Source organism: Nannobrachium achirus (assembly GCF_963921795.1).
Source record: "Nannobrachium achirus genome assembly, chromosome: 9".
Classification (NCBI taxonomy): domain Eukaryota; kingdom Metazoa; phylum Chordata; class Actinopteri; order Myctophiformes; family Myctophidae; genus Nannobrachium; species Nannobrachium achirus.
Genome location: NC_137818.1, coordinates 27,855,719 through 27,883,653, shown reverse-complemented (window position 1 = coordinate 27,883,653; position 27,935 = coordinate 27,855,719). Strand labels below are relative to the sequence as shown.

Here is a 27,935-nt window from a genome sequence, read left to right as displayed (position 1 = left end):
GTGTGGGACATTTGGGTGTATTTCAGTGCATTTCATCTGCACTCGTGCAGTCACACATGGCTGTGGGAGGCGAGCTGTAATGTATACAGTGCGTCCTGGCAAGGATTAGTGGTGTAGTTAGTAGACAGACATGGCCTGGCCAACTATCGGCTCAGCAGACACAATCCCTTGGGATTTATGGCTATGCCCTACAGTACCATGTGTTCAGGTAATACATCCTTTGGTCTCCCCAAACAAGTGTTTTCTGTTTACACTGGCAATACACCCAGTTTTACACTCAAAGGACTTTACTTTCCAGGTATAATCTGAATGATTTATGTTTTGTCAACTGTGATTGTTTGAAGTAACATAAAAGCCACAGGTTGCATGTCTTGTCAACACACACGTGTAAGGCAATAAGTTGCCTAATCCACAAGGTTCTTTGGGGGCGTGCACCCATCCGATTTTTGTAGGTTTCAATCCGGCCATATGTTGTTTCCCACTTGTCAGGATCAACTCAGATCTGGATAATAGGCCCAGCTTCTGTCAGCAGTCGAGTACACTCCCTCCTGCTTGATTTTGTTGGCTTTTCTGGGTTAAAGTGGTTTTCTGCATTCAGAGAATGTTGATTTAAATCATGGCACTTTTCTATCATTAGCCCTCTTTTGTTACATGGTAGAATTATTGTCCAAAGTGCTCTGTAGTGTCTCTTTCTGTGTGTGTGTGTGTGTGTGTGTGTGTGTGTGTGTGTGTGTGTGTGTGTGTGTGTGTGTGTGTGTGTGTGTGTGTGTGTGTGTGTGTGTGTGTGTGTGTGTGTGTGTATGTGTGTGCATGTGTGTGCGCGCGCGTGTGTGTGTGTGTGTGTGTGTGTGTGTGTGTGTGTGTGTGTGTGTGTGTGTGTGTGTGTACACGTGTGTGCGTGCGTGTGTCACCAACCATATTTTGAGTAGTTGAGATTACACAGTGCCACTTTGTATTTGTTTGTGGCCACTTTGTATTTGTTTGTGTGTTTGTCTGTGTGTGTGTGTGTGTGTGTGTGTGTGTGTGTGTGTGTGTGTGTGTGTGTGTGTGTGTGTGTGTGTGTGTGTGTGTGCGTGTGTGTGTGTGTGTCAGTGTGTGTGTGTGTGTGTGTGTGTGTGTGTGTGTGTGTGTGTGTGTGTGTGTGTGTGTGTGTGTGTGTGTGTGTGTGTGTGTGTGTGTGTGTGTGTGTGTGTGTGAAATCGTGCTACAGTATGACTTAAATATATAGACCATCACAGCAGTGATTAGAGTTAAAGCAGCTCTGTGATTCATGAATACAATGTGTAATCTATAAACATACTTCTGTTTGGACTCAGTCCGCTATCTAACCAGCTTGGCTGGAGATTCAGACCACCAAAAGATAATCACATAAATCCTCATTGAGAAGAAAAAAAAGAAAAGAAAAGAAAAAAACTCTCCTGAATTTGTTTTCATTGACTCTGATTTCGAGTAGCTTAATCCTAAATCTAGTGTAAGACAATGACCATATTAACCTCTATTACTATGGTGGGACAACACAGTGCCTTATTACGTCCTCAGAGGAACCCTGTATAGTAGCATGTCATTGTGATGGTGGCATGTGATTGGTTTAGCAGCACCCCCATTCTCTTGGTAGCAGGATTAGAATGGAGGGGCAAGCCCATTTGGCACTGCTGGCCCTCTACTGCCTCAGTATGGGCAAGCTTGGAGAACTAAGCTGTGGAATACCAACGTGGCTTACCACCGCAGACCAACCATCACAGCGCTAGAAATCACCACCGCCAGCAGCTTAGCTGCTGTGCCAACGAGGGTTTATACTGCAAGCATGCCATTTGATGGCAGCAACGGCCAACCTATACTGTTCACAAGGAAATCCCCAGACAGGGTCTCTGCTGTGTTGTAATACAAGCCCAGAACAATGAGTGGACAGCCACCGCCAGAGGATGGATTGGCTTGTCTGAATGAGGGCTTTTCTACCGTCTAAGGACACAGTCTCCATACAAAGGGGAAAAAAGGGACTAAACAAAAGCCAAAAAGCTATTACATTCAAAGTTGACATCGTAAACCAAGCTCAAATGAAAAGGCACAAAGGCCCATACACGCGTAAACATTATGACAGACTTCAAGGGTTCAAGGATTCGGCAATTCTCGTCCTTTCAGACATGTAGGTACATGACTGGGACGACATTTGGTACTCGGCTCCTGGTGCATGAAATCAGATCTAAAAAAGCAAGAGAGAAAACACCAAATCTGTCTATTCTCTATAGTGTGTTTTCTTTTCTTTTTTCTTTTAGATCAGATATAGTTGTAATAGAGGTGTAAGATTTCGGCAAAGATACTATATCTGTAAGCTGACAACACATGCCGTGTTGTGAGCGAGCTTGTAGAATGGCTATTTTCAGCAAAATTATTTGGTGTGTAGACTGAGGGAAGAAAGGAGGGGGCCAAGTACAGACCCCTGGGGGATGATGTACGTATATATACTGTATATGGGGTATTAACTGGTTAAAATGTGATAAAAATCAATTTTGCTTTTCTGTTTCAAGATGAATGACTCTTGTATTTGTCTTTCTCAGATGCTCTGTGCCTTGAAAGGCCTACGTGACACAAGCTGATCAGAAGCACCTATAAGCCCCAAGCCCACCAGGACAGTATTATTATCTCTACTGTCTCCGTCCACCAGAGGGAGGGTCATCATGATGTCATTGTGGACACTAGGCCTCGCCCTCATGTTGACATCAGGAGCCTCAACCCTGGACATTCCCTTGGAAGGTATGACCAAGTTTATCATAAAATGAAGAGATACCACGGATGTGTCCGTGATGTCAAATTTCACAATTGTCCAAAATAGCACATACAAACTCACATGTTGTGAGCTTGTATCTGCTATTTTGGACAATTGTGAAATATTGAATTTGAAAAAGGGTGTTTTGAAAATGCAAGCCCTTTTCCCTATTCATGGTACAAAAGTGTACAGTAGTATAGTATAGGACTGAAGTGATAAAGTCACATTTATACTTAGCTGTATGACCATTTAGCTTTGCTCTAGGGCCATTTTCCACTGAAAAAGTTGTCAGTGTGAGTCACCTTGGCAGTGGCACCACTGTTGAAAATGCACAAGTGACATACAGTATGATGAACAACTAGAAAAATATTGTTCCTTCGAAACAATTGTGGGCTCGCTTCAAGCCGGAAAACAATGGCTATAAAAGTACAAAATGTCAAGATCGCAGGCAGTGCTCTCTTTGACGTTACTGACGTCAAAGATTGGTCCATTTTGTTCGAAAAATGTGTTGTGCAAAAGTTGACCCGCTGGTGGCGCTATAACAGGCCAATGTAAGAAGGGTGGTATCTGTTCCTTGACCTATTGGGAATGTGCTTGCAAGATTTCACACCCATTGCAGGCTGTGTTCATGATTTGAGGTGTTTTTGGCTTTGGCCACTTTATCGCTGCTTGCAGCTATATTCATTATTATTTTTTATTTTTTTGTGTGTGTGCACTTCATAGGCATATTAGATAAAGGTCCTTAGATTGTGTGTAGAATGTTTCATGCAAATTGCAAAAAAAAAAATCCTAATGGGTTTAAGCGTTTCACAAACTGCTCAAAATGATATAGCGCCCCCCTTTGGCCAATTGGGGTAAGATTGGTTTTAGTGATATTTGGACTAACACTCTACATCTTTGCCAAATGCCATGAACATGTTACTTTGCATGTATGATTTAGAGGCAGAAGAATAATTTGCATAAAACTGCAATATTCATTGAATTTATTTAAAAAAGCATGTTTCAATTTTAAAGAAATCCGATCTGACAGATCTTTAGATATCGGTCCAAAGTTCACGTAAAAAAGAGTTTTGTGCACGTGGAGCGAAAATTCCAGAATAAAAGCGGGTTTACGCGTTTTACAAACTGCTCAAAATGGCGGAAAATCGAAGGGCGGAGCTTACTTAACAACGACACAGATGTCTTCCGCTCGAGTCAAAGCACGCGTATAACAAGTTGCATGTCTTCAAACGAAACGAGTCATGACTTATGCCCGTTTGAAGTTTGAATTTTCAAACGCTTCGTATAGCGCCCCCCTTTGGCCGATTGGAATAAAATTGGTTTCAGTGATACTTTGACTAACCCTCCACATCTTTGCCAAATGCCATGAACGTGTACCTTTGCATGTATGATTTAGAGGCCGAAGAATAATTTGCATAAAACCGCAATATTGATTAAATTATAAAAAAATTATATTTCACTTTAAAAAAAATCTGGTTGATCAATCTGACCGTATTGGTCCAAAGTTCATGTGAAAAAAGTTTTGTGCACTTGACGCGAAAATCCCAGGAGGAGATAGATTTTTACTGTTTTTCATATAATTCCGAATTGTGGGAGACCTAAAGGTCAGAGGTCAAAAGTTAGAGGGAAAAAGTTGTTCGGCATGAGGAGACGCATAAGTGTATACAGGTTTCATGGCTGTATGTATAACACAGCATGAGCTATACCTGTTCAAAGATCGCACTTTCGAAGGCTTCCTACAGCGCCACCATTTGGCCGATTGCTATAAAAAATAATAGCACACTTCGCCACTGTAAACTGAACACATTGATGTTTTTATTTTCATTTTCTCACTAAGTATGTAGGAGTAGAAAGGAACCGAAGATCCCGTCTACTGATTGCCTGATAGATAAATAAATAATGACAATATCTAAAGTGTGCTCGCCTTATAGGCGAGCCCACAATAAATGAAGGCCCTGTGAAAATACAGGTTCCGACTGTTTGTGACATCACTGTCCTATCCTTGGTATCTTAATTCTAGAATGAGTAGTGTGAACTAAGTCCACTTCCATTTATCCACTTTGTATTCTCCACGCAGTGGCAGCTATGTGCTATGTTAGCTGTGAGGATGAATTTGTACGGCGATGAAGATAATCCATACATTTAAAAAAAAAAAAATTATCGGCACTGTCGGGCAGAAACCTTGTATCTCCAAGTTTCAAATTTGTATATTTTAGTAGTAGTTTTAAGTAAAGCCCCCTCATTTTTAAAGCGATGAATACGAAACGAATGGTTGTTGTCTGGTTTTTCCACCCAACAACAACGTTATGTTCTTGTTCATCAACAAAAATGCCCTTTGCCCTTTCCCTCCCTTTGTGGAGAGACAAGAGACATTTGTCCTTGGATCTTACCACCTCCAGGCTCTGGATGACTTAGAAGTGAAGGGTGAACTGCCAACCAAAGCCAAAGCCACAGCCGCAGTGTACAGTAGTGCACGTGGTTGCTTTGCTCAGGTTTTTGGTCTATGAGACAAAGTCCTAGTATGTCTTGTGTTATTGTGCTTTACTATCAAGTCTATTCTAAAGCATGCCATTTGTTATGACATTGCCGTCTGCAATTTTGCCATGTTGCTGACATGGCCATCATCCAAGACATTAGAGGAGAGAAATTCAAGGCGGTTGTGTCTTCTCCTGTTTCGCTTACCATGGCTGAAGCTGTCAGGTTGTTTGAAGTGTGATGCTGAGGTGCTGTGGTAATGGTTTTAGTTGTTTGAAGACAACGTGCTGTATAGGTCGTTCTGCATGTGACCGCTAGGCTTATCTGTGACCTAACGCAACGCTTTTGTTGTTGTTGTGTGTAACATTTGCATGTGCATGTGTGTGTTCATCATACAGTGGAGCAGCCTCCCACCATACTGTCTCACACATCCAGTCCTGTTATCGCCCTCCCCCTTGATGACAGCATTACTATGCAGTGTAAAGCCAAAGGCAACCCTCCTCCAGTGTAAGTGAAATCCATCCACGGTACTCTATCCACCTAGCACTGTTCTGTCTCTGTTACTCTATCCACCTAGCACTGTTCTGTCTCTGTTACTCTCCTCACTGATTTTCAGAGAAATCCTGGCCGACATTGATTTACAAATTTGAAATATACCAAAGAATATCAGTGACTCGTTACTGTATGTCAGCCTTCCTATATAGGATCTATAGCTTCATCATGGATTGATATAAATGCTGATTGATGAATAATTTCTTCCAACAGATATAGGTGGACAAGGGATGGCAAAGACTTTATCATTCCCCACAGCTCGGCGATGAAGGCCGAGCACAACGAGGGCAGTTTTAGGCTGAACAACAGCCGCCTTTCTGAATTTCAGGGGAAATATCGATGCTACGCCTCAAACAAACTCGGAACAGCAATGACACAGGAGATTGCAGTTATTGTTCCCAGTAAGTAATAGTTTATTGAGTTCACCGTGTTTTCAGTTGAAGTTAGATTTTAAGCTTGATCTGTGATGAGATTCGTCCTCTTTGGCCCCAACTAGGCCACTGAGCAGTGCACAGGGAACAGCCTTAGCCCTTAAGGACAGTGCTTGGCAGGAGAATGTCCCTAACATGAATGTATTTTGATGAGGGAAGAACCCAGTGCAAATGTAAACACAGGGACTACATGCAAACTCAACTCGGAGCGGTCGCAATTGGGCTCGAACCCAAGATAGAAGCCTATAGACATTTTTGGACATACAGTAATCTATAGTCTATAATTGATTGATTTACTTTATTACTCAGAAATGTAAACAGCCCAAAGTACAGTCAGTCATTTAGGCTAAAAGGATAAAAAAAAAGGCCACACAAGGACTTGTTTCTATTGTGGTCTTATTCAATTCATCAACATAGCATGAAAATAACACAATAATAAATATCAACAAATACAAAACAATATATTTACAAAGGAGAAAATGGAAATGTCAGCAGGGAATGTCACCTCCTTTCTATAGGAAAATTGCGTTTACCTCCCCTTGTGGTCTCCTTATAGACGTATTTTCAGGCCTGCTTTGAAAGAAGCCAGTGATCTACAAAGGATGGTGTCAGGGCATTCCAAATTTTGGTGTCAGAGTAGTAGAATGAGAATTTCCCTATGTTTGTTCTAAGTCATGGTTAAACAGATCGTTGTCGACATCCCTGAAGTCATGAGTACCTTCTTTATTTTCTTGGGTGGTGCAAACCGCTCCTACATTTCACTTTGTGTGTATTAGTACGGCTCTGTATGGATAGCCAAAATATTAGTACCTCCATGTATGAAGATCCATGCTCATACACATAAAGTAACTGACGTCACGGACAGAACGGCCCATACAAGAAGATACGCACATGTGTCGTGTTTGCACCGCTCACTTCGCACTGGTGTGATTTTTACAGAATGGGTTTCCAGATTGCCCATGCTCACACACTGTCCCTCTGCAGCAGCTCTCTCAGTATGCTTGCATATACTGCACGGTCATATATTTATGGACATATCAGTCGGATATTGGCGGTTCTGAACTCCATAGATGCCCAAATATGGGCATATCGGGTGGATTGGCAGTCCTAGACAACTGCCTTTGCGGCCGACTCGGCGATGCCAGTTGACTGGCCTACATCTTGGCACAAAGCGCTCAAAGTTTGTTGTACGCCCAGGGTCACATTGGCCAGATGTCTGTCATCAACTTAGCAGGTGATGACGCAATGGTATTTTTTCTTTCCTATGCTTTACTTAATAGGGAAGAAAAAAGTCTATTAGACTATATAATAATATGTACTTTTTTCACAGGGGTCCCCAAGTTTCCAAAGGAGAAGTCTAAGCCTATTGTTGTTGACGAGGGCCAACCAATCATATTACGCTGTAATCCACCAGAGGGTGTGCCCCCACGCCTGATCTACTGGATGAATATTGGTAAGTCCACTGAGACTCTTTACTGAGAATCATAATCAAGTTTGCACCATCAATGTTGGGGGCCTTTTTTTCTTGGCGTTCTTGTAAATATACAAATACAAACACTTGATGGTTTGGCCAAGTGTATCAAGTGGGAGTATTATCTCCACATTTTTGTCTCTGTGTTTCCTGCCACCAGCGGACAAATCGTCTGTCTGAAGTGACATTTCAATAGGAATTGAGACCTCTCGCTGGGCCCTCGGGAGTTTTGCTTCCAGCCTAAACGCGCTGGTGATACCTCAAGGACACTGGCTTCTTTCAAGCATAAGCAGTGTGTATAGCAGTTCAGTTCTGGGAGTTATTCCTACATAAAAAGCATTGAGTAGAATATCACTTGTGCCCAATTGTTTTAGTTTTTTTTTTATATATATATTTTGGGCCTTTTTCTGCCTTTATTGATAGTCCACAGTGAAGAGAGACAGGAAACAGGGAGAGAGAACCGGGGAGTGAAGAATCTTACTCGCTGTCAGGTATCAGAGCCTATGTGGTATGCCTCTTAACCACCCAGCTATCAGCATCCATGATTATTATTCCATTTATTTTTTATTTTTTAGTAAGAACATTGGCAGACATCTAGACATCTAGATTCCTAGAGGGGTTTTGAAGATTGCCACTCAGATGTAATATTTAATAGACAATCTTCCCAGTAAAATTAGAATCACTCACAACATCATTAAAGATGTATGTAGGACTCGTCCCAAGGTACCGCTTGAGTTGTTTTCATTCTAATTTTACCCAAAATACATTTCTACCTCACAAGACCTTTACAAATTCTATTTTAAGAGTTGCTTTCGCAGTCATATTATTGGCATCCATCTCATGGCTTGGCATAGTTGAACTATCCCCCTTGTTTGAATGGCATGTAATTAGCTTCAATTGCAGACCTTTGATTCCAGACAGTCAATGAAAGTGCAACGGCATGCAACAACATGTTAACATGCTCATTCAGGCCACCTCCGTGCTTGTGATCGTTTGTGCATCCTCATGCACGTTTTAGAAACACAACTACTGCTCGGACCTGGTCTAGAGGTTCGGGCACCTATAGGCTCGTAAGCAGCCTGATAGCGTACCGCGGGTTCGAGTCCTGTTCCCGACAGTCTTTGCTGCATGTCTCTCCCCATCTCTCTCCCCCTATTTCCTGTCCATCCTGTCCCCCTACTTACTATGGGGGTGGCATAGCTCAGGGGTAGAGAAACCGTTATTAGAACACAAAGGGTTCCCGAAGGGTTCCCAGTTCGAATCCGGGCTCCCCCTGAGTTAATGCCGAAGAGTTCTTGGGCAAGACTCTGAACCCCTAGTTGCTCCCGGTGAGTAGGATGGTGCCTTGCATGGTTTCCTCCGCCACCGGTGTATGAATGTGTGCGTGAATGGGTGAATGTAATGCACAATCTATGTAAAAGTGCTTTGGATAAAAGCGCTATATAAATGCACCATTTACCATTTACTATATGAAACTATAACAATAAAGGCAGAAAAGATATATTATAAACAAAACAAAAGAATAAAATAAACACAACTACTTAAGTTTGCTTAGAAACAAATATTACTGCCCAAAATAACTATGTGTTTTCCCAAGGTGTTACCCAACTATATAGCCGATCTACAAGCTCACAGTGCGTCATGATGATTACAAAGTTATAGATGTGCTACTGTATTTACAGTATTTAAAAAATGAAAGAAAGAAATGACTCAAAATAGGGACGGCAGGTTGAAAGTGGTTAAATCTGTTTTATCCGTATTTAATTTAACCAATGAAAAGTATTAACAAGACCTTGTGATTAAATAATAACTACACTGGATCCATTGGACATTTTGGAACACAGCTTATTTTTTCCATTTCCTGAAAAGTAACATTTTTAGACATACAGAACAAGGTTTCTGCCCCACAGTGATGATATTTAACACAATTCAGGATTCTCCCTTGAAAGCAAGGGAAACAACCGATGAGTAAAACACCATTTTCTAAAAACAGGATGTTAAATACTGGCAATGGTTTGTCCAATGAATGGCACAGTCAGTGACCCGAGACTTGCATAATAGGTCTATCCAACTGAATATGGCTCTATACAGCTGAATACACTGCCATGGTGTGCTCATGAGACCAGTGGATCTATAAAGGAAAACTCTCAAGGGCACATCCATTTGTGTCCTCTCTATATGAAGCAGCTGAATTGGACTACTGGTGTCATGTAAATTGACCCGAGTGGCACCCACTTCCTGACCGTCAACTGTCATTGAAATACAATGAATGTCTTTGTGTGTTTTGTCATGTTGGCGTATCAGGTGGGCTTTCATTTGGTGTCATATACAATCAATTCATCACAGAGAAGCTATCGATTTTACCCTCAAAGAGCAAGCGACTCCTTTGAGTGTATTTTAAAGGTCCAGAGGTCACAATAGGGATTAGATTCCATACCGTCAAACATTGTACCCTAATGAGAAATCAAACAGTATGTAGTCATTGTTTCTCTGTTGCTTCTGTACAACTATACTTGTGGGACAAGAGTTATTTTCCTCAGCTTCCTTACTCTGTTTACATTTTTATGTATTCTGTGACTGATGTCCTCTATATTCTAGGCCTTGAGCACATTGAGCAGGATGAGAGGGTATCCATGGGCAACGACGGCAACCTCTACTTTTCCAATGCCTTAGAGATGGACAGTCGTCAAGACTATTGCTGCTTCGCCCATTTCGCCAAGATACGAACCATCGTCCAGAAGAGCCCCATGGCTGTGGTGGTCAACAACTGTAGGTTCACAGAAATAGTGCACGTTGCTTTATCTAATAAATGTGCTCGAATTAAAAAAGAAAAAAGAAGATCTCAACAGAGACTACCCTTAATAAACACGAGAGTGATTCATAGTAAATGGGCTGGAGCCCAACCTTTCTCCTTACTAGGAGCTCATCGTGACTCCTTGCATTTTACCACTTCTTCATGATGACTCAGTGAAAACTACCGTACCCTGTAACAGTGTAATAGCCTACCTATGTAGTTGTACTGTATGTTTTCAATACTGTAGCTGCTTTAACAAAAAGATAATCTATAAGTGAGTAGACCGCAGGTGATTTGTTTGAGCCACATACTCTTTTATCAAAGTAGCAGATCAAGAAGATATTGCTATGTTTTGACATAGACTGACAGGCTTAAAACGTCTCTTACAAATACCACATACCAAGAAGTGAGGCATGCCTTGTCATGCTTAAGTTTATTTTCATGTACAGTCAGTCTGTTATGGCAGTGGTTTGGGGCATAGAGTACATGGCAATGAACACAAGCCCTTGTTAGAACTGTGTTAATCCTGTTTAACTTGGCTTCTGTTTTACAGAAACCTAATAGCAAAGTGAATAACGTCAAATATGAATGTTCAGATTTCATCCAAGCCTTCATAACAGAGATTACAGACCAAGCTTTTTGATATTTGATCAAAAGCTATCACAGTCTGTGCACGTTTAAACCAATTTAACAGTCACACACTGTGTTGATGAAATATGCATTGATTAAGAAATGCATCCAACTGATCAAGCTTTTCTGTTGCAGCCAGTGTCACCCCGGAGAGAACACCTAGCCTCTTGGTGCCCTCTGGTGTTCAAACAGAGGTAGTGCTGGTGAAGGGAGAGGAACTGAAGCTTGAATGCATAGCAGAGGGATTGTACGTTTCTAATTATCATCTGAGCATCAATAATATTCCCATTGTACTATGATCTATCATTAGTCAGTATTTACCAGCAACCGTGGCTTAATACTTTGTCGTTATGTTATGCAGCCCGACTCCTCAGTTGGACTGGATGAAAATGGGAGAGAAACTCCCTGGACGCACGAACATAAAGAATTTTGGGAAGCTGCTCACCATATCTAATGTAAGCGAGAGGGACCATGGAAAGTACATGTGTAAGGCCAAGAACTCTGTTGGAGAAGATGTCCACTACTTTGATGTAATAGTTGAAGGTAAGTCAACACAAATGATTGGGATACAACAGATATTATACATCAATTAATAGATTGTGTTATGAAAATACAATTACCTTTATTTATTCAGGAATGTCAGTTGAGAGCCAGCTCTTATTTTCCAATAACACCCTGATTACAGTAAGATAGCATACAATTTAAACTCAAATTATTACAAGATAATAGTCATCAGAATATACAAGTACATTTAGATCTCAGAGTATTCCTCACAAGTATTTAAGGTGTCATGTTTGGTCCCTGCATTTTGACTTATCTTTTCAAACAGGAGTCAATTGCTGAAGTACAGCATTCACAGCTGCCTAACATCACACAAACACGTTTTCTCATCAACACGTTTTAGAGCCCCCAAAATGGTTGACAGAGCCTCCTCAGGACCAGCTGGCTCTGATCAAGACAGATGTTCACATCAAGTGTGCAGTTGTCGGGAAACCACGGGTGGAGATCACATGGAGGAGGAATGGACTGATTTTAAATGGTGAGTGAGTCAATGCCCCCTCACCCCACTCATTCTGTCTTTTCCCCCAAAATAGAGATTGTTTTTGCGTGCGTAATTTACTTGGAAACCCCCTTCAGCTTTTGTTTTCTTTTGGGTGCAGTTATTGTACTGTTATCAGACAATTTGCCTCAAAGTCTGCTTGCCTGCAAAAATATTCCCATGTTGATGTTCTTTGCCAATAGGTTGGGGTGGATCTCTTCCCAGATAGCACAGTTGATATACTGTGGTACACTACTCACTAAAAGGTTTCTAAATGGAACTGAAAACGTTTAGCCAACTTCATTTATGACCCCATAAAACCACATTAGGCCTACTGGTTAAATGCGGCAGTAATCATGGGGACAAGGCTTCTGGGTTGCTCAGGGTTTAGCAGGCTAAAGTGAATAGATCAGGTAGGCAATGGGGTAGGCAATATAAGCTTCGGCTTCAGCCTACACCTTTTCGGACCATCTTTAAAGTGCTTATTACTGACTACTACTGTATGTACTGTAATATACTGTTTGTCTAAAATGGGACCGAAATAAACGAAACTAAACTAAAACCTTGTTCTTAGGTACATACTGTAGTCATAGCAGGTTTGAATCTAACCATTAACCTTTGTTGCATGTACAGTAAGACCTATATATATCACCTATTGCTTACTATTTGATTAAACAGAAAAGCACTCTGTGGCTCCGAAAATGAAAGTCTCTCCCTCAGGGCGAGTCCTAAGTTTTAAATAAAGGTGGATGGCAGTAGGAATTACCCAGTCCACAGAGATGTGACCTGGGAACTGGAGTACAGTATGGAGTGTGGACTGGTAGCTGAAGAGGTGTCAGTTCACCTCCTGGGTACTGCTCCCCAGTGCCGCTATGTGGCAGACAATCACTCCTCCATTTCTCCACAATCCACGTGCATGTCCTGCATGAGCATGACTATAGGCCCGGTGTGCGTATATCTGTATTTCAGGCTTATTTGTGTGTGTAAAACTGAGTAGAGCAGGGGTCTTCAACATTTTCAGGTCAAGGACCCCTTAATTGAGAGAGAGATGAAGCAGGGATCTCCTTTGCATATTATATAAATGCGTTATGCAGATTTTCATCGACTTGTTTGACAGCACTGTCATCAGTCTATGTTGGATTCAGTCTGTACTTGGTCTGGTCTTTTTGACCTCTACACCAAACCTTTGCTGAAAATAGCCGATTAAGCTCTCAACGCCTTGTAGATCAGCTATTTTCGGCTAAAGTTCTCCTCACAATAGGGATGTGAGGGTTCAAAGTTTTTAATTGAAAATAATTATCCTATCACACAAGGATTTGGTGGCCCCCCTGTAGTAACTCTGAGGACCCCCTAGGGGTCAAGGACCCCCTGTTGAAGACCCCTGGAGTAGAGGAAATAAAATTACTGAAGGTAATCTTTTTAAAAGAACAACATGGGGCTGGTGGAAGCGTCATGTGGCCCTCTGGTGGCTGCCTTTATAGTTCGGGGAGAAAGGCTTGATGCCATATAAAACAGTGCAACTTCACTGGCTTTTGTGTAATAACTGTAGTCAGCAGTTGAGAAATAGAAAGTGAGTTGTGAACGGCAAAATTCTAAAATGTTATTAATTTTAAAAGAACTCTTTAATAAAATTCTGTTCTGGTTGAGTTTGGGAGAAAGAAAAAACATACTTTAGAATCAGCATGTGTGCATTCTCAGCAGTATCTGACCACAATATGATCCCCATGGTTCAGTGCACTCTGCATAATTTCGTGTTTATTTTTATTTTATCTTCCAGATGACACTTCAAGTGACCTGCGTGTCTTTGACGACACCCTGGTGCTGCACAACGCCAGGCCTGAGGACAGCGCTGTCTATCAATGTGAAGCTTCCAACAGACATGGCAGCCTCCTGGCCAATGTTATGATCATGATCATGAGTCAGTACCATAGCTTTTACATTACATACCCCCACATTCACTGGAAGTAGGAAGTAGTTGAATGTTGTTTGATGTGTGACAGACAATGCAAAAAGGAAACTGTCTGTCTTCATAGCTGTGTTATCTTGAGAGTTTGTTTCGCACGCACGCACGCACGCACGCACGCACGCACGCACGCACGCACGCACACACGTACGCACGCACGCACGCACGCACACACACACACACACACACACACACACACACACACGCACACACACACACACACACACACACACACACACTACTCTTCGAGCTAGAAGACTAGGGTCTTTCATGTAGTAAGACAGTTCACAGCATTTCCTATGCATTTTCCCCTGCCATTCTCCTCACTGACAGTTGGTACATATTCCATGTCCGGCAGCTGTTCTTGGACTAACTTCAAGCAAACACTACCTTGTGCATGACATACTGTAACTCATGGAAGTGAAGCTGGTTTACAAAACACCACCTGTTTTATGACGGCAGTTTGTGTCTTTTCTCACAGAGTGTTCTGTGTGCTTTACCAGCTAAGAAAACAACCCTGTGAATTCCTTGCTAGATACAGCATGCACATATTGTACCTTGTTGACCAGATTGCTGCACCCCGATTAGCCCAATAGACAAGGCAGAATTTCTGAAAATGTGCTTGTATAAAGTCCCGAAGGCATTTTGCGAATATTTATTTTATACAACTGTTCTAGGGGTATTAAGGGATGCTGAATCCAAATTTGCCGTATAAAATGCAAAAAAAAGTTCCTAAATGGCTCAAAATTGAGAAATCCAACATGGCCGCCACTGCAAGGCTGAAATCTATTTAAGTGCAAATCTTTTTGACTAAACAAGGTAGAAATTTAACTAAATGTGTTTTTCTAGGTTAGCCTACATGGGGAATTTGAAATTCTATCCTGATTTTAGATCAGACGTGAATAAATGGCTTGAAACTCAAACATGTATAGCAGAAAAGGTTTGTTATTGTTGCATAATTCGTCAAACAGAAACAAAAGCAGGATGAACCATAGTTTTATTTATCAAAACTCTTTGATTTAGATTTTGCTATCATCCATCCATCCATCCATCCATCCATCTTCAACCGCTTATCCGGAATCGGGTTGCAGGGGTAACAGTTCCAACTGAGACTTCCAGATTTCCTTATCCGGAGCAACTTCCCAGGCCAGTTTGGAGATATAATCCTTCCATCTGGGCGCTCGGGGGGCATCTATCAACAATGCAAATTATATATAGTCAATCAATCAATATTTCGAGCAGATGTCATAGGTATCTTGCAGCTGCATGCATCCAATTCCACTTTTCCTGAATAGAATGGATTATAATATAATATAATAGTATTTTACCATATCAATAAAAGTAAATGTACATGGGAATACTTCTTACTGTAATCCTTACTGTGGCAGCTTATTCACAGTCTTCCTCAGTGTTCCGGCAAGTGTTGAATTTGTTGCAGTTGCATGCTTCCATACATGCCATATGACTCTTTCTGGATAGAATAGAAGAGAAGGGGATACAACGTTTATAGCCAGCACAAGTACATCAGGGTAGGGTTCATCAATCTGTCATCATCTAAGAGTCTAGAATATGCAGTCTAGTAGGCTGATATTCTCTAAAATTACCAAATCCCATTAGTACAATCTATTATACATACATACATACCTGCAGCTGCAGCGTTGGCTGAGGCACTCCTTTTTACACCCACACGAAGTGAACTCCCTGCAGGCTTTGGGCATAGGTGGCAGAGAGAGTAGCTGTGGCACTAACTGGCCTTCCTTTATTAACCATCCCATTTCCTTCACTGGAGGAAGATCGGGGTGTGGCAGGTGAGCTTGATTCCATATAGCTGCTTGATGGTGTGCACGCATGATATGGAACCTCACAGCATCTGTGGTTGGTGGCAGAGTCTCTTGGGGACGACCTTTGCAGAATAACTTCACTCGTGCTTTGTTGCATGAGTCAACATCAGGCACACCATAGAGCTTACAAATGAATCTTTCTGATGCTGTCATGATAGTTTCTGTGAAAGGGCCCTTCCCAAGGCCAGCAAGATCACTGTGATGTTGTTCGAACACCTGCCAGGCTGTCTTCTTTCCGTGGCCGCTGAACTGAGACACACTGTCACATCCAGTAAGGGCATGGAAGGCAAGGAGTGTGTCCAGTTGATCCTTAGACAGTATCCTGTGAATTTCATGCACTGGGAAAAACTTTGGGTCCTTTGATGTCCCAGCTTTCATGTAGACATAGGTACATCTGATTTTGTCAAAGTGAGCAAGCAGTAGTAGAAGCACGTCTGTGTCACGTGCTGACACGACTACTGTTTCCATCGGTGCATGGATACAGTGAAGGATCAGTCGTGTATCAGCTTCCTCGTGGTCAGCACTCAGGGAGGAGACTTCAAGATCCGGATCTGTTGACTTGACAGTCGTCGCTTCGGCAAACCCACCTGATACTACCACCACAGGTTCACTTTCCAGACTGTGTTCTATCAGATGGTTTGAGAGTAATCGAGCAAGATCTGCCTTGTTCTCCTCCAGTGCCATGAAGCTTGACCAGTCTGCTGGAATTGGAACGGACTCATTGGCTATTTCACGGCGTACTGGTCTGTGTCGCTGTTTGCGCTTTGTCCTTGTACCTGTTTTGATGGATTCTTTATGGTACCTGTCGAAGACCACGTCAACCCTCTGGTACTTCTCTCCCATCTTCAACACTGTGTCAGTGAACTTGTTGGCATAGTCACCGAATGTTGCACTGTCAGGTGGCTTTCCAAGGGCCATTACCAGAGCTTGGCCATCAATGACTAGGCAACTGGGTCCCTGAAGGGTAATATCTGCAGGGGTTTGCACTTGTTTGGTTAGAATATTTGCTAACACAGACTTATTGGTGGAATGTAGAGTTCCGTTAGTTGCAGCCAGAGATGGTGGGATGGGCATGAGTTCATGCTGGAGGATATGGTCCAGGTCTACCTTACGACCTGCTCTGTAAGCTGTGTTGAGCCTTTGCAGAATCTGCCTGTCCACTTTGATGGTGTTTTGCTTGTTCTTGGCAAGTTGCACAACTTCATACAAAGAAGAAAATGTCTTGGCTTTGTTCTTTCGAATGGGTGATTTTAGGTTCAGGTGCTGGTCACTCTCTGGAGGTTCACACAGACGTTTGTCCACAAACGTTTTCAGTTGTGCCTGTCCAAGGTGTTCTGCACCAAGCAGAGATTCTTGAATCTCAGGTGTGACTACATCCTTGTTGATTATGTTTCTTAGCGTGTCACCACCATCTTGAAACACTCCATGCTCTTTCATAGACACACATAGTCTACTTTCATCAACGTTGTCTCTCTCCATTCTACTCGTTGTGCACTCAGTGTGTGTGTACACATCGTCTTCTTCGTCAGTTGTCAGTCTCAGCATTGCTTTTGTCCGAGTAGCTATCTCTGTTCTCATATTATATGACAGTGTCCACCTACTGAGGGATGTTTCTATCCTGGTGATTCCTACTAGGCCTCCACTCTTTTTTCCTGTAGCATTGAGCCACTCTGTACTTTGATCCGCTGAAACCTGATTGAAGAGGCGATCACTGCGTTTTACAACAAAGTTGCCTTTCTGAAATTCAAGGAGGACTTCTGGTGGGAGAGCAGACATCTCAGCCAGGTACACAGTACCCCATCTGGCGTAGTTGATATGGTCATACCTAAAGAAGAAGGGCACCATACGTTTGAAAGCAAACAGGTGGAGATCCCACAGACCATCCCGTTGAGCTCTTGTGAAGTCGAGTAGGATGCTGACCATAGTCATGTAGTCCCACCAGAATGCAGCATTCGGGTCATCAACTGCAAGTGATGAAGCAAACTCTTTCATTGGCTGCTGGAATCTCTCTGTAGACAGTTTGTTGATCATCTGTGCGATGTTGTCAGCATCTAAGGACTGGCAGAGATCTGTGAGTTCTGCTCTCAGGGTAACATCAACTCCATCCAGATAGGTGTAAAGCCGTGGGAGTAGTAATTGCCAAAGAGCCTGCAGGGTAAGTTTGTGGGTCCTTATGGCACGTGCATACCCCTTTCCTGCCATGACATGCTGAGCAGCATTTGCTCCGAGAAGATCGCACTTGACCCATAGTTCGCTCAGGCCAGAATCAGCCATGTGTTGTCCGATCACACCCAGGAAGTTCATGGCAATGTGAAGGCCTCCAAGGCAAGGGATAAGAACATCCTTGTACTCTTCCACTGACCACTTCAGTTCGAGCAACTTTGGATAAAGTGCCTCGTCCACTGTCAGAATGACATGTTGTTGTTCCATTGATTTGGCAACATGGAGAACTCGCTTGACAACTGTGTTCAGTGTATCAAGTTCAGATGCAGGAGCCTGGATGATTGGTAGATACCCTACTGTAGTTTTCTCTGGGCTGACTGTACTTGCCTTTTGATTGTACATTGTCCAGGAAGGCATTGGTTTTTGAGATGTCCTGGACACAAAGAATGCCATGTCAGTAGCGTGTGCTTTCTTTGCTGCGGGACATTGCTCAGATGACTGTATGAAACAGTCTGCTCCTATTACACCACTGAATGGGCGCTCTGTGATTCCTCTCTTTGGTGCAGGTATGATATCAGTCATAGCCTTTGGGATGTTTAGGGTTTCTGACTTGGAATAAAGATTGATCCCTTCAAGGAGATCACCTTCAGGAGGACCACGTTGCCAGGCAGCCAGCTGAGTGGCATGGAAAGTCCCTTTTCCATCCAGAGTGTATTCGTTGATGTCGACATTGTCAGTTGAGAAATGAACAAAGCGATCCTTTACTAGATTTGGTGGAACAACAGCACCACATTCATCCATGGTCTCCAAGGTCTTCTTAGCCAATGCAGTATCAAGTTTGAGTACCTCACGGTAACTCATAACATGACCTGCCTGGTGAAACATGTTTACCAACTCCTTCGATCGTGTTGCTTGATGAAGGGTACTGGCCAGTCCTATGTGCTTCGGAGTGAGGAACTTGTCTCCACTAGCTGTGTACATGAGATCCTGTGCAATACTGAGGATTCTAAGCTGTTGTCTGTCTGTGGTCTTATCATCATCATTATTGTCATCCTCCAGCAAGCGCTGACCGCCTAGTAACAAGTTGAGGAACATGTACAGGCTGTTGGGTATGCTGTCTATTGCTCTGTCTTCACTGATGTCTATCCCTTCTTGTCTTGGATGTGAGAGCATGGCACTTCGGATCTGCAATGCCACGTGGACCATGTTCAGGAACATATCTTGATTCTGATGTTTGAATGTAGGAATGACTCTATGAATATCTGAGGTGTCGTCTTCCACCATTGCTGATACTGGAACATGCCGGTATTTGGATGGAACCAAGACAGTACGAGGTTCATTTTGAGGCTGATCATGCAGAACAACAAAGTCATATATTCCCTCCAGACGATCAGCTATTTGTTCCTTGAAGGTGTTCCTTCTGCTTAGAAATCTAGATGGTATATCTAGTTGAGCGTCATTAGCTAGAGTACAGTACCGGTCCCACACATGTACAAGATCTAGAATATCCGCTTGCTTTGCTGATTGTTCAAGTTCTTGACAGATCCACTCAAACGGCATATCCGTGCTTGGAAGTGACATATTTTCCATGCGTTCGGTCCTACGTTCAAACCTGTTCTTGCAAGTTGTGTGATATTGTCCTTCTGCAGCTACAAGATCATTAACACAAGCTAATCGCACTCTTAAGAACGAGTCATACATTGCTGTTTGTAGTATTCTTTTGCTGACTCTCAATTCTTGTATGGAATGTAATCTTTCTTTCGTCGCATGCTGGCAAAAGATACACTGTTTCCAATCTATTGGAGGTATGTTGCTCCGCAGACTAACATTTCGCGTAGTTGTTGTGGATGCAGATGAACCTTGTTTCGTATTTTTTTTCGATTCTGCCATCAATTTCCTTTCAATTTCACTTTTAGACATGTATTTTGCTCGGCAGTCCCTATGCCATGAGAATAGCTGAGGTGAGTCTCCTTGAAGTACCTTAGTAAGTCGATTGGTTGCAATCCGAAGATTGTCAGCATGTAATTTCAACCGGAGTTGTCTTATAGTGTCAACTGACTGGAGGCCACCTTCACTAACTCTCATGAGCTGTTGCCAATTGTCTTCCTGGCATATGATGCATAACTCTGGTTCAGATGACATTACGCTTTCTTGGGTATAGTCTATTGCTTCAGCCATGATTTCGGTCACCAATTGACTAATCCAGACCTAGAGGAAAGTGTGAATTTTCATACAAAATACAAAACCGTTACAATGCGGCACAACGTACTGTATACAGTCATCAAAAAGCATTCAAGTATTTGTAACCAAAGAATCTAAATACATTCACAATATTGCTGTTTACATCGAAATAATGTCATACAGTATTCTCATAAAGTTGAAATAAACATAACACTTACGATCAATGCCTCCTCTCTCTGTCACAGCAAACATTACACTGCCAGTCTGCCACTCTACCTCTCACAGGTTCAGACTAATTGGAACTCAATTACAACTACAAAGTAAAGATGTCAGAGTGACATCACACAGGTGATTGTAATGAAGCAGGGTAGAGACACACAAATTACAAATAAAATACAATATAGCCTGGAAGGCAACATACACACCATATACCATATACCATATACCATATGCCATACCATACCATACCATACCATACCATACCATACCATACCACACCACATCACATATTATAAGTATTTAAACAACATAAAACATATCACATTATCACATACTGGCGAAAGCCGAAATGCGCGTGCGCGGGGGATTGGGAGGGGTTCGTAATTCGTATAGGTGAGGGGTGGGGGGCTCACAGTGGGGATGACAGGGGTTCCATCACAGCATGTGACAAATTTGACTTGATTATTTGACTTGAAATTTGACTGATTATAATAACACTAGCTATTCATATTTAGAATGAAAAGGTATGCAATATATGTGAGATCTAAGCAGTTTCTTCACAATACATATCAAATCTGAATGTGGCATCAGATTGCCCATGTAAAAAAACATACACAAGCATATTTGATCCAAGTTTGTACCTGTTTACACATAGTTATACTTATAAATTGAGTTTAGCCTGGCGTCCTGGCCGCCATGTTGGATTTCTCCATTTTGAGGCATTTAGGAACATTTTTTTGCATTTTATACGGCAGATTTGGATTCAGCACCCCTTAATACTCCTAAAAATGTTGTGTATAATAAATATTCGCAAAATGCCTTCGGGGTTCTGATTATCTGAAGATTGATCCTGTCTACAAATACAAAATACACCCATAGCGATTTGCAAATGCTTATTGAAGATAAGAGGATAGAGTATACTATGTTTGGAACTAAGAAAGGGTAGATAGCCCCTATAATGGTTCTATATTGAACCACTTAATATGGTTTATGTGGCTCCATGTCAGGGGCCATATAGAACCGTTTTAGATTCTTTATTGGACCGCTCAGTTCTCTTAAAGAGTGCCACGTTGGGTTGTTTTTTTACAGAACCATATTAGGATTTAGTGTCCTTAGATAAAGCCAGCTATAAAACCTTGTTACAGTTACATACTGAATCCTTTTAAGAACGAGTGTAAGTCGCTGATTCTTCCTTCTCTCGCTCATTAGATATGGCTCCTCTGATGCTGACCAGGGACAACCACGTGTATTCTGTGGTGCAGGGACAAGCTGTGATGATGAACTGTAGTGCCTTCAGCTCTCCACCACCACACTTCAAATGGTGAGGTCTTTAAGCACTTTAACTACTTGGAAACCTAGCTCCCCTCTTCTGGGGCAAACATTCAGCCAACAAGCCCGCAATGCATTGTGTTGCGTCAACTATGTAGGGTTTAAGTGTTTAAAATGTACACTATGTACAGGTATATTGTATGCGTTTCTGAGTTTGGTGCACAGAAAATAACCATATATACCATACAATACACCATACATAGCACAGGGAGAGCAAAAACAAGAGCTTTTAGCCTCATATTATCTGATATTTTTTTCCTGCATCTTGCATCTTACTTCTCATAGTTTACACCTGAGGCCATACATGAACGTTCTAGTAGGTCTAGTAGAACAAAAATTAAAAGAGAGTGGGAGAAATTGGCTTCTGCAATAAATATATTCATGCTACAGCATCGGTTCAGAGCAGTGCATTGTGGAAGAAATAACAAGTGGTGGGACTTCAAAGAAAGACTAAAAGCAAACTGGCATGGCTGGTGTGCTGGACCAAATAACTGTCAGTGACAATTTCCACCCATGTCCAGGGACACGGCGATGCCCAGACTTTTGAGCACACTCCATGAGCACACAAATGTTGATGTTGCGATGAAACATTATTGGACTCATAATACAGACTATTACACCAAGTTTAAGAGGAGCAAAACATCTCCAGTGGTGCCAAAACAATCTCTGAAAATCTGCGTACAGGACCTGCAGAGTATATGTGGAGTGGTACGCACCTTCTCACATTTGCTTTTCATGAATTCCAATCTTTGCATAGATTTGGGGTCAGCATCATTTTTACCCATACACAAATTGCACACCCTTCGTAGATATAGCCCTGTAGTACAGTGGTTCTCAACCTGTGGGTTGGGACCCCCAGGGGGTCCCCAAATTATTTTGGGGGGTCCCCAGATGATTAACCTAATGTGCAACATTGTTTTCTCTCTCAACAGTAAACAAACCAATATAAAGTTTAAGTGTATAGAGGGTATCTGCACATTTCTAAAGTGACAATTTAAGGACTTTTTAATACCTCTAAAATGACAAATTAAACATTGGCTAAATTGTCAAATATTAGAGGCCTTGCGTTGCGAGGCGTTGTGAGCATGTTAGATGTGTTATACAAAATGTAATTCCTCAACTCTTAGTGCTCGTCAGAGTGTGAGGGGTCCCCAGTTAAAATATGATTCTTTTGGGGGTCACGGCCTGAAAAGGTTGAGAACCACTGCTGACCACATCTGAATTTTCACTCGATTCACATCTTCTAGTTCAGGGGTCTTCAACGTTTTCAGGCCAAGGACCTGAAAGTTGAGAGAGAGATGAAGCAACCTTATCATAGATTCCATATAGTTTCATTGTTTGACAGCACAATCAGTGTATTTTGGATTCATGTCAATTTGTGTTTTCAGATATTTAACCACTTGAACCGTCAATACTTAATAAACTTGACCTTTCACTCTGTACTTAGTCTGCTCTTTTTCCCACCAAACCTCTTTGCCAAAAATAGCCGATCTACAAGCTCATGTTTTGAGCTCGTAGATCTGCTATTTTTGGCTAAAGTTCTCAGAATAAGGACACCAGGGTTCAAGTGGTTAATATAAAAAAGGAGAAAAAAGCTTCTATCACACAAAGATTTGGAGGACCCCCTATAATAACTCTGAGGACCCCCTAGGGCTCCCGGACCCCCTGTTGAAGACCCTTGATCTAGTTCAGTCCTGTTTTTCACCACCCTGTTGTCTGTGGTACTGTAAAGTAAAATGTGCAGCAGTGCACAGAATTGCTTTCAGCCCACACAATCAGACTCTCATCTAGTCATTCTATTAATTTTAAACCTATTCATCATGTTTGCGTGCCGTGGTGTTATGTTGACACTGGTCTTTGAAGAGATAATCATCTTCTTTTGGAGCAGAACTGCCCTTATTTAATCCCAGCCACAGCTCCAAAAAGCAGAGATGAGATTTGCTACTCAGACATTTGCTATTCAACGTTTCTCAAGCTCTGCCCCAGACATGTATGGATACTAGCTCTCTTATCTGCTAGATCTTGTTAAGTTCTAATATTATCATGATAGCGTTGCCTTTGTCAGATATGTTTTGAACCAATGTACTTATGACTTACCTTTTATCATTTCCCCTTTCTTAAGGGTTGGGATAACATCTCTTTAATTAAAGTTCTAATGTGTTAAGTTCCAAGTAAAGCAAGTTTCTTATCATGGATTCATCATTTCATCAGAGCAATTAACTCAATAATCAGATAGGAAAACCATGTTATTTTAGCAATACATTTTATTCTCAAATATTGCAGAAAATCTACTACTACGGAATTGATTGAACTGGAAATGAAATAACTATAAACAAGTCTATCTTACACAGATTTTCAAGTTAAGTAAAATGTGACTAACGTGACATTTTCAGTGAGCCACAGAGTCCTACAGTCTAATGTAAATTAGGCCTAAACCTGATTTGACACAAACGTTCATCCCAATGCAGTCTGACCTTGAATGTGCATTGAAGCATATTATGGATGACTAACACCTGATGTGACACCAACAATTTTTCCTGCACAAACTACAAAATTCTCTTGGCCTAAACACTGCTGATCAGAAATTCTAAGCATCCGAACACATATAGGTGATTTATGATAGCACCAGGACGTGTGTGTTTTGAGTAGACCCACTATCTACTTTATTATGGCTCAGGAGGAACAGCGGCCGCCTTGGAATCGGAAGGTTCCTGGTTTGATCCCCGGCTCCTCCTGGCTGCCTGTCAAAGTGTCCTTGAGCAAGACACTGAACCTCTAACTGCTCCCGATGAGCAGGTTGGTGCCTTGCTTTGTTTCCTCTGCTGTCGGAGTGTGAATATGTGTTTGAAAAATTGAAATTAAATGCACACAATGAATCAGGGACATGCTGGGCCCCTGATTCAGCCCGGGAAAAAGAGTTGGAGAGGCCCTCATTGCGCGCTATAGAGAGAGAGAGATCTCTCTCTATAGCGCTGCTGCTACTCAAAGATTTGCCATTTCAGATCATGACAAGTGACAAGCCAGTGGGCCAATCACATGAGTTATATTTCGTCGTTGTCGGGTGGAAATCTTGTATGTCCAAAACCGTTTGTTTTGTATTTATCATTTTAAAAATGATTTAAACTAGTGAAAATAGATGATCTACAAGCACACAACGTTGTGTGCTTGTAGATCTGCTGTTTTCACTACTTTTGTGCAACGGCCTTGTATGATGAAGCAGGGCTTTGCTTTGCGAAAAAATCTACACATTTGAAACTTGGAGATACGAGGTTTCTGCCCGACAGTGACGATTTACTTTGTTGTCCAGCCCCCAAAATGGAACGACATTTTATTTTTAATTTTTTCCTAATGGCCGGCCTGGACCGGCCGGGAATGAACCGGCCGTTCGGGAGTTGTCCCGTGTTTCCCAATGCCCAGCACGTCCCTGCAATGAATGCACATTGTAAAGCGCTTTGGAAAAGGGCGTTATGCACCCTTTTTCTTTTTACCAGTGGTGGAAAAAGTACTCAAACGTTTTACTCAAGGAAAAGTATCAATACTGCAATATAGAAATGTTAAAAGTGAAAGTCCAGAATTCAGAATGTACTTGATTAAAAGTATGAAAGTGTTGGTATCAAAATGTACTTAAAGTACCAAAAGTAAAAGTGCAAAATGTTTTATAATAGCAGATCTAGCTTGTAGATCGTCTATTTTCAAATAGCCTAGGTATAAAATAGGGCTAAAGTGGTTTATGTATGTTTTATAATATTATAATTTATACCTGCAAAGTAACTAGTAACTAAAGTTTTCAAATAAATGTAGTATCTGAGATGTAGTAGAAGTAAAAGTATTGGAAATTGGAAATACTCAAATAAAGTTGTACTTTACTACCTCAAAATTGTACTTAAGTAAATGTATTTAGTTACTTTAAACCACTGCTTTTATCTCTTTTTCTTTTAACAACGTTTTGCTCTTTTTCACCCTAGGTCCCAAAAAACTGTTGAGGGGGAAAGATTCACCCATTACCCGAATGGTTCGCTACAAATATCTGGAGTAGCAAGAGAGGACAGTGGGGAGTACGTCTGTTTAGTCAAGAACTCAGAAGGAGAGTCACGAATCACAGCTGTGCTAGACGTGAAAGGTATTTCAGCAACATGGATAGCTTTTGTATTAAAACCGCCAATACAGTATGATAATAATACATAATATCTCCATCTAGGGTACTTTATTGTTATTTGCTGTCTGTTGTTTTTTGAGCGGTGGTCACAACGCTCCTATACGTGGCCGTGTGTGTGGGTCTGTCTGTCTGTCTGTTTGTCTGTTTGTCTGTCTGTTTGTCTCCGTGTCCGTAGCCTGCACTCCTGCAGTAACCTTTTCTGACAACACATGTTAAGGGAGGGGCGCTGTTGCACACACACACACACACACACACACACACACACACACACACACACACACACACACACACACACACACACACACACACACACACACACACACACACACACACACACACACACACACACACACACACCACCGCTCAGTTCACACGAGTGTGATTTTTTGGTAATAAGTGGAAGACAACAGCGACAGTTATATTACAATAGCACGGTAACTGTTTATCACATCTATATAACTTAAGGTAGGGTAAGTGATGTTTTTTGTTAAAATAACTTTTAGCTCTATATTCTGAGAGCACTCATTACTATAGGGTGTTTGTTCGTGAACAGGAGTCTCCCTGCCTCTCCATCTCTTTGATAAACAGAAAATGCATTTACAGGTCAGGATGCCAATTTTTATCCAAGCAGAAGAGAGAACTCATACACGATTCAGGATAAACAAGTGCAATATGAAGTGATGACACAAAGGACTGAGCAGACAAAATTGGAACTGCAACACACACTATAAAATTGAAGCTGATAAAAAGGTACTCTCTCCTGATTGGCTGAAATTGGCAAACCACCTGAAAATGTAGATAAAGGGAATGAGGCACTGGAGCATCACTGACTGCTAAATGTCCTTTTTATTTACAAGGTGCTATATCAAGATGATCTGTTTATTAAAGAGGTGCAGAGACAGGGAGACTTCTGTTACGGAAAAAAAACACTCTATCAATGATTACTATCAGAATATAAAGATTTCACTTGCACTACCTTTAACCATGCAGAGTTAATAGCGTTTTAATGTATTCATAGATAATTGTGGTGGCCCTGGTTTAAAAATCTGTTGAAATATACAGTAGTCATGGAGGGGCGCATGGAGGTGGCGCAGTCGGTAGCACAGCTAGAAGGTCCTAGGTTCAATTCCCGCTGGGGGCGGGTTCTCTCCTCCGCAGCATCAGTGCAAAAAGGCCTTTGTGTTTGGAGTGTGTATGTTCTCCCTGTGTCCCCTAGGGACAAAAACATGCAGTAATCCTGGACTCTATATTGCCCCAACCTGGCCAGCTGGGGTGCCTCAGGCTCAGGGGAAAGGAACTGGTTGGAATAAAGTGTTCCTTCCAAGTGTTACATCCAACTGGGGAAACTCCCCCTGTCTGGTGAAAAGACTCGTCATGCATAGAAGGAAGCATGAGGTCAATGTTGCTCTCCCCAGGTTGGCAGAGGGAGTGTAGCGCCCAGGATTTCATTAGACAATTGACACTAGGTGGAAAAAACGTGTTACAAAAATAGTTGGAATTTCTTTTAGAAAAAAAGAAAAGAACTAGAAGCAGTGCTCTTCCGAGCACAGGTCTCCACGAGGCCAGGTACGTAGGTCCTGGCAGCGACCGGGCCAGAGATGCACGGACGGAGGCGAAAACATAGTCTCTCCCATGCCTTTCGGCTGGTGGAGACAAATATAGACACAGTGATTCAGGGTTTCAAGCCAACACGGACTGCGAAATGTTGAAAGCTGCAAAGGGTCTATAGTCAGACCTTTGACAGTTTCCCACACCTATATTAAAGATAACCAACAGGTTTTATGACAATCAAACAGACAGTCATATTATTTATGGCCATATCTGTGCCAGGCCACATCCTTGTTTTTGGCAATGCTGTCGTCCTCAATTCTAAAACATTTTGGGGACATGTTTCAACAGATCCACCTAGTTTGGTGTTTGGACAAAC

At 41.9% G+C, this 27,935-nt stretch overlaps 1 protein-coding gene across 3 annotated transcripts in view; it reads left to right on the top strand.

Annotated features, from left to right (window-relative positions):
• The first annotated feature begins 2,577 nt into the window (after positions 1-2,577).
• Positions 2,578-27,935, top strand: part of LOC308291392 (neural cell adhesion molecule L1-like protein) — a 59,427-nt gene continuing 34,069 nt past the window's right edge. For all 3 annotated transcript variants that reach the window (XM_080733396.1, XM_080733395.1, XM_080733397.1), the window contains exons 1-11: positions 2,578-2,751; positions 5,638-5,746; positions 6,005-6,192; positions 7,553-7,675; positions 10,292-10,462; positions 11,253-11,364; positions 11,479-11,660; positions 12,022-12,156; positions 13,934-14,074; positions 21,733-21,844; positions 25,818-25,972. In XM_080733396.1, coding sequence (XP_080589522.1) covers positions 2,676-2,751; positions 5,638-5,746; positions 6,005-6,192; positions 7,553-7,675; positions 10,292-10,462; positions 11,253-11,364; positions 11,479-11,660; positions 12,022-12,156; positions 13,934-14,074; positions 21,733-21,844; positions 25,818-25,972 — 1,504 coding nt within the window. In that variant the 5' untranslated portion in view covers positions 2,578-2,675. The remainder of the gene's footprint in view (positions 2,752-5,637; positions 5,747-6,004; positions 6,193-7,552; positions 7,676-10,291; positions 10,463-11,252; positions 11,365-11,478; positions 11,661-12,021; positions 12,157-13,933; positions 14,075-21,732; positions 21,845-25,817; positions 25,973-27,935) is intronic.